We start from the raw sequence: 11,344 nt of genomic DNA, 5'->3' as shown, positions 1-11,344 counted from the left end.
TTTTAGTAACAGTATTATAATAAGAAATGCAACGGAGATAACATCATGTCCATGTTTCATCAGCAACCAACATATTACACAATCACATCATGTTCATACACTACGATTTCTAGTATTTATGACTAACCAATTCGAATCCACGTAAAATTTAAAGCTATGCACTAATTTAGTTGTCGATTTTAGCCAGTATATCCGATTCTCTGAAGAGGTGGTACTCCTTTTCTTCGGAGTCTAAGGAGACCTTGGTGCCGCCGTATTCAGGGAGGAGCACTTTGTCGCCGACTTTCACCATCAGGGGGACGAAGTCTCCATTGTCCTTCCTTGCACCGGGCCCCACAGCGACGACTTCTCCATGGAGAACCTTGCTCTGTGCTTTTTCAGGAAGCACGATACCTCCCGCAGTCTTGGTTACAGCCTCAGCGCGTTTAATTAAAACACGATCCAAAAGGGGAATCAGTTTCCTCGCCGCAGATGCCATTTTTGGATTATTTGTGCCGTTTGACAGAGATTAAAACAAGTGAAGCGCAGAGCGATTTTAGGTTATCTGCTTTCAATCTAGAAAATTCGCGTCAGGAGCCGGCGAACGAACTTTGACGGGCGGAAGGAAGACTGCTAGCTCCATGTGTGAACAGGGTTGCCATTGAAATTGTCTTCAGTTAAGGTAGAAACGAAGAAACTACCTCAGACAATGCTTGATTTGAGTTTAATAAAATATATATTTATATTAATTTATATTTTTTAATAATTCATTTTAAAATAAAATAAAAATATTTATGTTTCTAGAATCCATCTGTTGACGAGTAGCTGAACTATATTCAGTTTATAAAGCTGTCAACAGATGGCAGCTAAATTAAAAAGTTTCTTTTTAATTATTCCACGTAGAGATGTCGCTGTACGTCATGTCCCTGTTAGTTTTACTTTAATTATATAGGTGGCGCTTGTGTGACTGTCTTAGAAGGCAATGTACATTGCCTTCTAAAACAGTCACCACCAGTACTTACGCTGTGTATGTAGGTATCAATTAATGGAAAATCAGTACTTTTCAGAGGCTAAAGGCACGTGGCACTGCGACTGAATGAGAGTACCTACTGCTAACGCATAATACGCATATTCGCATAATAACGAGTGTCTAAATGTCAAGAAGTGTTGTCTTATTTTGGAGTTTGAATCGATGTGCAAGGGACGTACCTATAGGCGGTATAGGTATCGGACGTTCTTTCTTGAAGACCCCATCCCGATGACAGTCCATATTATCGGGAAAATCTCGGTAGAGAGAGAGTGAGCTTATTCCACAGGCGGAGGAGAGTCGGCGGGAGGAAAATCCACTGAAACCGCACATTGTGCTTACCATTTAGGTTTCATTGTGTAAGGATGAACGGCCTGCCGACGGCGAGCTGTGGTTGTATAAAACGGCCGTAGGCACCATGTCAGACAATTTTTCAGAGCGCAGCCAGCCCATTAATAAAATTAAAATTTTAATGATTATTCAAGAAACATAATTACAAACAACTTAGGTACATTGGTATCTACTTCTGCTAAACGACAATGTGGTTTGTTGGCAACCTACAATACAACCTATTAATACAATACCTATTAATAAAAATGTTTATATTGGTATAAATACTGGCTGTAGCCATGTTGTAGCTATTTCAGTAATTCAGTATTATATTTTACTTTAAAGAAAACACCTCCTATGCCGAAGCATAGCACAAAAACCAAGCCACCTTCGAAACATCATCATCAACCTTGGAGGATATAATCAAACGGAGACGCCATGTCTGTAATTTTCTGTACAAAACAGTCTGCCGATTTTTGCGGGGGAGGGGAACGTCAAATGTATGCGTAACGTAAAAATAGCCATGTCAGATAAACGTCAGTCCATACATTGTGTATGACCGTTGGCCGCCTATTTTCGATAGAGGGGAAAGCCTGTTAATGGCTACTCCGTTTAGTTGTATCCTCCAAGTCATCAACCGTCCCTTATTTCAGCGTCGTCACTCAAACATCTTTTATCGACCATAACCATCGTTTTTGGTCATCCAACCCAAGTCATGTCCGCGTCAAGTACGCAAGTGCCGGCGCCGTGACCGCCGCTGGAATGCGCGCAGGCGCCGGCCAGTCTCAGGCACACCTGCGCACTGCCGACACACAATCACAGCTACCCATACATGCGTAATAATCTCGTATACATATAGGAATGCGTATGGGCATGTGCGTGCGCGCATCGCAATTTATGACCGCCTCCGCATATGCGGCCACATGAAAGCAAAGAGGGCCTATTGTTTACAGCAAAGGGTTTAAAGCCAGTTATTGTCTTACGCGTTTGACAGTTGAATGTTAATTGGTGGTTAATCGGTTCATACCTATAACTATAATTATGTATGCCTGAAATCAGGCGATGTACCGTACCTAATGTAGCTAGGTAATTCTTTCAGAGGTGGACCTCACGTTACGTCACTGTAGTGTGGGAGTAAATGGGCTAAATTATGAGATAGAAAATGAGCATAAGCCTACGGTAGTCGATATTATCAGATTATCACAGTAATTGGATAGGTTACATGTAATGAAAATGATAAAAAAATACCAAACAGCTAAACATTATTTCGCGAACTCAGCAGCGTAGGGCTAATGTCTACGGAAGTTAAAATCACGAGCTAGTTACAAGTGTTACAACGCCGTTTACAGTTAACCTCTCATTTCCCAGTGGCTCCAATATGAGTCGGAATTGTATGGATTTGAGAGGTCCTGGGAAATGAGGGGTACAATTATCTGATTTGAGTATACGGGCAGAATTAAGGCCCTGTACGGCTACCATCAGTTTGTCGCTGACATAAACGCCATCGAGAACGTAATTTACTTTCTATACATCTCGTTTGCACTAATATGCGAGTACGAGCGAGATGTATAGAAAGTAAATTACGTTCTCGACGGCGTTTATGTCAGTGCCAAACTGATGGTAGCCGTACTGTACACCTCAATATCCTATCCAGCAAGCTCGGTTCTCCATACAAAAGCACAGTTACGTTACGCTCTCATTTTAAAACGACTAGAATTGACTAGATTGCTCTGAAACTATTTGATAAGATAATCAATATGATAAGATAATCTACTCCTATAATTAGTTCATGTAGCTTCAGATACCAACCATAATAAAAAAATGCAGCGAATTTAACTTTTTAAGTACTTATACAAAACTTGTTTTTGCTCTATTTCGCGTATAAACTAATTACAGGACTAGGATATGTGTGAAGTTGCAATACAATCCAACACATATATTTAAAATGAGAACGAAACTGTGTTTTTATGGGAAGGTTAAATTATTCGGCCGAGCTTGCTGCGGACTCTTAAGAGAGAAGAGAGATTTGGAAATAAGAAAGCTACCACATACTCCATTGCTGAAATTAAATTAGTCTCAAATAGGATTTTTCAGTCAAAACTAGTTTTCGCAAAGTGCCTCGGTGAAAGCTAGTTTTCACTTATTATTCAGTCAAAAAATTCAGTTAAAGTTTTGACTAGGAGAATCGCGTTTTCACGGTTTTACCTAGCTAAAAAAAATTGGTGTGACAAAAAAAAGTCATAAAAAAAGTTTATGTAAGTACCTAATCATTAAATATAACAAAATAGAACCTACTTAATAACATCATAATACCTTAAATGTTTTTGCGTTATGATAACTTATTCAAGGTGAAATAATTGGCCGAAGCCCGCACGAAAGATTAGAGAATCGACAAAGCGAAGATGAATAGACTCGTAAAAAGAGTTTGTATAGAGTGGAAAAATGCAAAAAGACCAAATTGTGTACAGGTTCACACGGCCTGCCGACGCGAATTTTGCAAACAGCTCACGTGTTCGATGTAGGGCGACCATGAGTCGTTTTTGAAAAATTATTGAGACATTTTATTCGACAGAGAAGGTATAAGGTGTAAGCATTCGTCGGCTCGTTTGCCTCCCATAAAAAAAGCGTTTTTTTCTGGTAATATTCCTAAATACATACTACGAAGTAGGCTTTAACTGCTTGTTACATTTAATTTTTGGACAGTTAATTTTTCGCAATTTCTCGCCTACTTTCACTCAGTACCTACCTACTTAAATATGCTTCAAGACGTGCAGTGAGTAAGTATGTACCTAATTAAGTAGGTAGGTAGGTGTATTAATTAAGTATGACTCTTTATCTGGGTCTTGTTTTCTTGAAAAATACATTACGCTACACGTTTATCCAAATGAATACTGAATTTAAAATCGAAATTCTGTTCCCAAGAAGCGGTTTACAGTTTCTTACTAGAAACCATTTTAATATATAAGAAGCGAGCCACATCTTTTGTATATTATATTCACCATAAAGTTAAAATACTACAAAACTAAACCAACATTAAATTAAACCTAGGTACTTAAAAATTAAACAACAATAGAAAAAAATACCCACCTATGAAAATACCCATATATAGGTATAAGTACATACTTAAGTACCTATAAGCACCTATAACTAACTGGATGCCTTGGTTAGTTGGTGTTTTTTTTTTAAACCTCTTAGAACATGATCGAATGTAATCTCTGCATTTTCCTAATCGAGCCTGGTTACTTTACACTAAAAAGTTGCGATAATAGGCGTACGCGGATGTTCAAAGCGGACAAAATAACACAACAAACACAGCCTGGCTGTATAGCCTTATGTACACAGCGCAATCTTGCGTGGCTGTTGAGGAGATGCCGCAAGTTTCTTATGTTTCAGGACACAAGGGCGATTGTTGCGACGGACGTGGTTCGGGCGGCTGCGCGGGCGCTTGGTAGTAGGTCTGGAAGATATCGTGGTCGGTTCTCACGCAGGCGCACAGGTGCGCATCCGGCTATCTCGACGCAGGATTTGGATCAGTTTAGTGTGAAGCGTTCTAATTGTGGACGCGAAACAAAGCCTTAGGCAACCTAATGTTTGTACCTAATAAATAAATATTTGCACAATTGTGATTGTAACTCAACTTCTTAATTTTTGCACATGTTTAGGGATAACTGGTTTCATTCAGTCAATACTTGCAATATTGTAGTCAGTGTCATGAGCAGGCATCGGAGTTTTTGTCGCATGGTAAGACTAATAGTAAGCTATGGAGTCGACATTTGCCATAAATGTAAACTCTTATTCATACTCATACTCATTTATTTAATTTATCTTAAAATGCCTTTAGAGCGGTCGGTCGTGTATATTATCTTAGTCGAATTATATAAAAAAATATTTTTCTATTACATTATGAATTCATAACTTCAACTATTTTAACATACAACTATACAAACTACATCGCTGCGAAAGACCTAATGTCATGTAGGTACTGACCGCTGATAAAATTGATTAGTATTTGTCATGTGTCAATCACTGGTGATTGCAAACGTAGTAGTTATTTATATCTGTATGTGGTAAATACGTTGAGGAATATTCCATAATTAATTATTATGCCTAACCCAGAAATAGCTGCAATTTTGGCATGGATAGAGCCATACAACGATTTACAATATGACTGAAAAATCTGCTATAGTGTGCTTGAGTTGTGAAGTACAACTCACCCAATTGTAACATACATTTATTGCAACAAATGAGGTTTAATAAATTAAACTGATATACGTAGTAACTATTTAGTAATCTGTTCTCATATTAAATAAAATTAATCATGAGTATGAGTATGAATAAGAGTTTACATTTATGGCAAATGTCGACTCCATAGCTTGCTATTAGTCTTACCATGCGACAAAAACTCCGGTGCCTGGTCATGAGTCATTCTCGCACTTAAGTTCTTACTTCTTAGAAAGTGACAGACTGAACAGTGAACCGACACGACGTCAGACGATAAAAATAAAAGCGCGAAGATCTTTAGGCCCGCAGGTCCACTTTTTAGATACTACCTTGTCAATTCGTCTCGAATCTCAAATATACACTTTCTGAAATAATTCGGTTACAAGAACATTAAAGACGAGGGTAATAAGACAGCATTAATTTTTGATTGATCCTAAAAAGCAGGATGACGTGAAAAATCCAGAATTACGGTAAATATTAATGTAGATCTACCTACATTAAATATTAATGTAGGTAATCTTCATAATGTAATCTGCATAGGAATACAGATATACCTAATTTTTATTTTATTTTATTGGATACTAGCGACCCGCCCCGACTTCGCATGGGTTAACAAATTATATACTATACTACATTCAGACAGACAGACAGGGAAGCGACTTTGTTTTATACTATTATGTAGTGATAATTGTGTATGTCGTGGCCAGATCTTAGAATAGAAATGATCATTTCATGATTTGCCAACCATTTCATGAAATGATCGGTGGGCCTCATCATGAAAAAGTCAAAACTAACCTTTATCATGAATTAAGTGATCAATTCTAAAATGGCATTTTATGAAATGATCAAGTACTATGGCCACAACATTTTACACAAATACATACATCTATCGCAAGTCATAAGTACAGTCGACAAAAAGTTCGGACACTTTCTTTTGACGTTCAATCTTATGTAGGGTCAGTTGTCGAACATTGAAACAATAGTACACAGTGAAACTTTGCGATATCTCGGAAACTAGGTGTTACCAGCTAGTGCCGTCTGTCAAGCAAGGACAGGCTCAGGGTCCCCCAGCACCTCCCCAATACGCGAGCGCGCTTCGGAGAAGGAGCACGTTGCTAGGTTGCTACGAGCGTTATTGTGAATTCGTACGACAAAAGTAATTTTTTTCATTTATGTTTCGCAATTTTTTACCAAGATATAGAATCGAGTTTCGCGTTATTTAATTTTTTCTTATGTTCTATGTGTATTAAAGTTTATTTGGAGCTAAATATTTTTAAATTTCTTTCACTCTTTGGTGCAGTTTTTTTTTAATTGTTTTAAAAAACACCCCCTAGTCTCACAATGAAACATTTTTATGTAGTATACAATGAAACATGATGTTCACTGAACACCCGTACCAGCACACAATGAAACACACTCATTATTTTTTTTAAATAATTAAATACTATGTGCGAAATTTGAGAAAGTAAAATACCATGAAAATTGATAATAATTTGTCTATTATATGATAAAATATAAGATACTTAACTTTAGAAACGGCTGAGATAGGATGGTTTTTATGTTGAATGTTTCATTGATGGCAAGGTTAAGGTCAGATGTCTAACATTGAAACAGTCGCTTATAACCACTATGTTGCAAGAAAGTGTATGATATCAAGCATGGAGATACTCAAAACCCTCCCGCGTCCACCTAGTTGGCAATCATGCTCCTTGGACATAAAAGGCGTACCTTTCTCGCAGCATGCCGTACATGCTGACCAGATTCTCGATTCACAATGAAACTCAAGTTGTGTATAATGAAACAGGCCTTTCGCTTTTATATATTTCAGCAATCTTATAATCATTCCATATGTCGGAAACCTTTTAAATAACTAAGCCTTCAGCCTACCACTATTTCCTCCTTTCCTTTTTCATTAATTGATTGAAAGCATATATGTATTAATGTCACTTATTTATAACACCGTTTCAATGTTCATTAACGATGTTTCATGGTAGATTAAAATTATTACATTTGTTTCACTGTAAAAATTGAAGTGTTTCATTGAAAACATGCATAAGTACACAATGAAACAAAACTCATTTTTTTTAAAAAGGATTATAATACGGAAACTGTTAAAAATAAGTAGAAGCCGAGAATGCCATACGATAGCCAACTAAATGGTTTATCTTCATACGCAATATTACACTCATAACTTTAAAAACATCAGAGATAGGAAGGTTTGAACTTTTTGTGTTTCATTGATCAACAACCTACTATGGTATGTACTATGTACTTTAGCACAATGTAGATTCCTAAAGAGCTTTGTAGATGAGTTATTGTCTGATCTATTGTACCTACTACAAAAATAAAGCAAGGGATACTGAGATGGAAGTAATTGTAGACAAGTAAGTAATTCATACGTTTATATTTAATATCTGGGAGACCAAGCTTTGCTCGGAAAACATTAAAAACTCAAAAACCTGCGTTTTCCCGGAGATAAGACCTAGCTAGGCTAGATCGACTTTTAGCCCCCGCAAACCCCCATATAGCAAATTTTATCGAAATCGTTAGAGCCGTTTCCGAAATCCTCAAAATATATATATGTCACCGTAAAATTGTAAACACTCGTCATATTATAATCTCGCTAGTTACATTATAAACTGACGGTAGGGAGATTATAATCTAACCTACGTTAGATTATAAACTAACGGGTTCACAATCTTACGGTGCGGTGTCAGATACATATAAGTAAGTAAATAAATAAATATTTATACAAGAATTGCTCGTTTAAAGGTTATGTACATAGAAAACTATAACATTTTCTTCAGCAAATATACCTACTGAAATTCACGCCATCTAGTGATCCGGCTGCAAATGATCTTTCCCCTACATTAGCCAGAAGCCAGACAGTCGGGGACACAATCGCCCCACTCCGAGACTGGCCGGTAACTGAGTACTGTACTGAGTGATCGACCTTTCTCGTCGAGTAATTCGAGGTTATTCATTTGTTTTGTATCACTCTGATATAACCGTCATCATGGCAAGCCCTGTTGTTGATATTAATGAAGGCAAGATACGGGGTTACGAGAAGAAAATTAATAACAAAGTTTACTATGGATTTAAAGGAATTCCGTACGCCAAGCCACCTGTTGGAGAGTTGCGGTTCAGGGTGAGTTTTACAGAGAACTTTTTCTAGTAAAAATATTCGCAATTGGTTTTAAGTAATTATGACTATTATGAGACTTAATAACAGTTGTCATAAACAATTGCTTGTTTAATTCGTTCTACTTTACCGTTCACGTTAAACGCGTAACAGAGTGCATTCTAGAATCTAGTTATATAACTGCACTTTTATTTATACATAACGTTTCTGAAATAAACTTGTTTTGATAGTCGATCGAAAGGAAGCATTGGTAGAGTGTGGCTTCCAAACAGGCCGCGTAGCCAACGTGCCAATCGCTAACGCTACGTAGCGAACGAAACGCAACTGTCACTGTCACACAAATATAGAAGAGTAATAGAGAGACACAAAGCGATTCGATGGCGAAGCGATAGCGATTGTAACCTTGGCTAGGCCGCCAGAAGGTTTATTTATGGTTCAAGGCGTTCGAGCCCCGGCTGCGCCCCGGCATGTACCAATGAGGTTTTCGGATTGTACCAGTCACCACACGGGATTGTTATGCCATTTAGGGTTCTTGCTAAATTGGAAACTGTATAGCGTAAGTATTAAACAACCAACTTAGCTAGGACCCTAAATGGCGCAACAATCGCGGAGCGTGATGGTACGAAGTTGGTGGTCCCACGCTGGCTGTCATATGTATAAAATTATATATCATCGTGTGACGTTGGAGATTCCAAAAGAAGAAGCTTCTTTTAGACTTGATATTGACTAGGTATATTCTTATAAATATCGTAGTGACATTGAAGTTGGGAAAGCAATAGCCAGTTTACTGTATAAGTACTTTAATGTATTTCTCAGATTATTAGTGATTGTTTCACGGGCAACAAAAAAAGTACCTAGCTAGTAGAAAATAAAAGCGTGCACTTTTCTTGTTACGTATCATGAGAGAGATATGGCTTGACTTTTTACTACTTATTTTATTGTAGGTTCCGGAACCTCCGGAGCAGTGGGAGGGAGTACGGGATGGGACTACAGACTGTAACATCTGCATTCAATTTGACAAAATGTCCAAAACCGTCGTAGGCAGCGAGGACTGTTTGTTCCTAAATGTTTTCACCCCCTCACTGCCAGAGGCGGAAGGGCCCCGAGGGCTGCCAGTCATGGTGTTCATCCACGGCGGCGGGTTCATGTTCGGCTGCGGCACCGACCCCTCGCACCTCGGCCCGGATTGGCTGGTTGAGCAAGACGTAGTCATGGTCAGCCTTAACTACCGACTGGGCATTCTTGGATTTCTTAATCTGGATCGCCCTGACGCTCCGGGCAACATGGGCCTCAGGGACCAAGTCCAAGCCCTAAAATGGGTACAGAAAAATATCAGCAAATTCGGTGGTGATCATAATAATGTCACCATATTTGGAGTAAGCGCTGGTGGCTCGTCCGTTGAATATCTTCTACTCTCACCAATGGCTAAAGGCCTTTTTCATAAAGCTATTATGCAATCTGGCTCCACACTACTGAATTGGGCCATAAATAAAAACATGAGGGACATCATTAAAAAATTACCACAAATGAAAGATAATAATAATAGAAATGATGATATATTAATACAAATACTAAAGAGTTTGACTGGTGAAGATTTAATAATGGCATCTATGACAGCTCTGGAAGCCACTAAGAGGAAAGGTGGACTTTATTTTGGGTTCGTACCATCAGTAGAAAAACCTAGTGGATGGGAGCCATTTTTAGATAAATCTCCCCTAGACTTATTGTCTCGCGGTGAATTCACACATGTCCCTATCATGACAGGCTTCTGCGCTCGAGAGAACATTTTGCTGCGATTTTATGCTCCGCACTTGCTGGAAAAATTAAAGCAAGATAAAATATTTCTGGATCATTTACCCTTTGAAATTGATAATGGATTAAAGGCTGAAGTTGAAGACAAATTAAAGAAGATATATTTGGAAACCGAGAACCGCTACGGCGAAGACGACGAATATGCCATAGACTTTTTCTCGGATGTCGACTTTATTGCTGGTATTTACATTTCTGCTACGTTGATATCGAAAAGGAACCCTTCAGTATACTTATATGAGTTCGCCTACAGTGGGAAACTAAACTATTTGAAAGTGAAGCTTGGGATTACATCTCCTGGCGCTTGCCATGGTGACGACTCCGGATACATTCAGCCTTCTGCCGTGGTACCCACCAACAACATATCAGATACCGACAAAACGGTTAGGGACAGAATGGTGATGATGTTTACCAACTTTGCTAAATATGGGTAAGATTGCCAAAATATTTTTTTATGAGATTAAGGGTAACATTCCATTTCTGACCGCAGCTGCAATACTGGAACTGAACGCGTCGCTGTTACTGTCAATTTCCATAGTAAAATGAACAGTAGTGCAGCTGCGGTTGGAAATGGACTGTCACCTTAATACCTAAGCATTTTTTTTTAGTTCGACCTTTTAGTCTTTAAATATCATATATGTCTTCTGACTTTTCGCAGAGATCCGACTCCGGCTGTGGACAATCTCATTACGACCAAGTGGGAGCCCCTAGGGCCGTCAGGCCGCAGCTTGTTTATCGACGACCAGCTCACCATGCGGCCCTTCCCTTACACAGCGCGGACTGCGCTCTTTGAGCAATTATACAACGGTCAATACGGACCTAAATGTCACTGCTAA

General features: G+C 38.5%; 2 protein-coding genes across 2 annotated transcripts; one reads left to right on the top strand and one right to left on the bottom strand.

Moving 5' to 3' along the window:
- Positions 1 to 615, bottom strand: LOC134652495 (10 kDa heat shock protein, mitochondrial). Its single transcript, XM_063507688.1, has one exon. The coding sequence runs from the start codon at positions 476 to 478 to the stop codon at positions 167 to 169; it is 312 nt and encodes a 103-aa protein (XP_063363758.1). The 5' UTR covers positions 479 to 615; the 3' UTR covers positions 1 to 166.
- A 7,924-nt stretch (positions 616 to 8,539) lies between these two features.
- LOC134652494 (juvenile hormone esterase-like) lies at positions 8,540 to 11,344 on the top strand. The gene is made up of 3 exons (XM_063507687.1): positions 8,540 to 8,705; positions 9,644 to 10,938; positions 11,167 to 11,344. Exons 1-3 carry the CDS (start codon positions 8,574 to 8,576, stop codon positions 11,342 to 11,344), a joined length of 1,605 nt encoding a protein of 534 aa, XP_063363757.1. The 5' UTR covers positions 8,540 to 8,573.

Source organism: Cydia amplana, chromosome 11, assembly GCF_948474715.1.
Source record: "Cydia amplana chromosome 11, ilCydAmpl1.1, whole genome shotgun sequence".
NCBI lineage: Eukaryota > Metazoa > Arthropoda > Insecta > Lepidoptera > Tortricidae > Cydia > Cydia amplana.
Note: the sequence above shows the minus strand (reverse complement) of the source record. Positions and strands in the feature narration are given on the sequence as shown.

Bases quoted from the DNA above. Each gene is read 5' to 3' on its own strand.
- LOC134652495 (XM_063507688.1), bottom strand. From the start codon at position 478: ATGGCATCTGCGGCGAGGAAACTGATTCCCCTTTTGGATCGTGTTTTA.
- LOC134652494 (XM_063507687.1), top strand. From the start codon at position 8,574: ATGGCAAGCCCTGTTGTTGATATTAATGAAGGCAAGATACGGGGTTAC. The intron at 8,706-9,643 runs GTGAGTTTTACA...ATTTTATTGTAG, and splicing joins TTGGAGAGTTGCGGTTCAGG to GTTCCGGAACCTCCGGAGCA. The intron at 10,939-11,166 runs GTAAGATTGCCA...GACTTTTCGCAG, and splicing joins ACCAACTTTGCTAAATATGG to AGATCCGACTCCGGCTGTGG.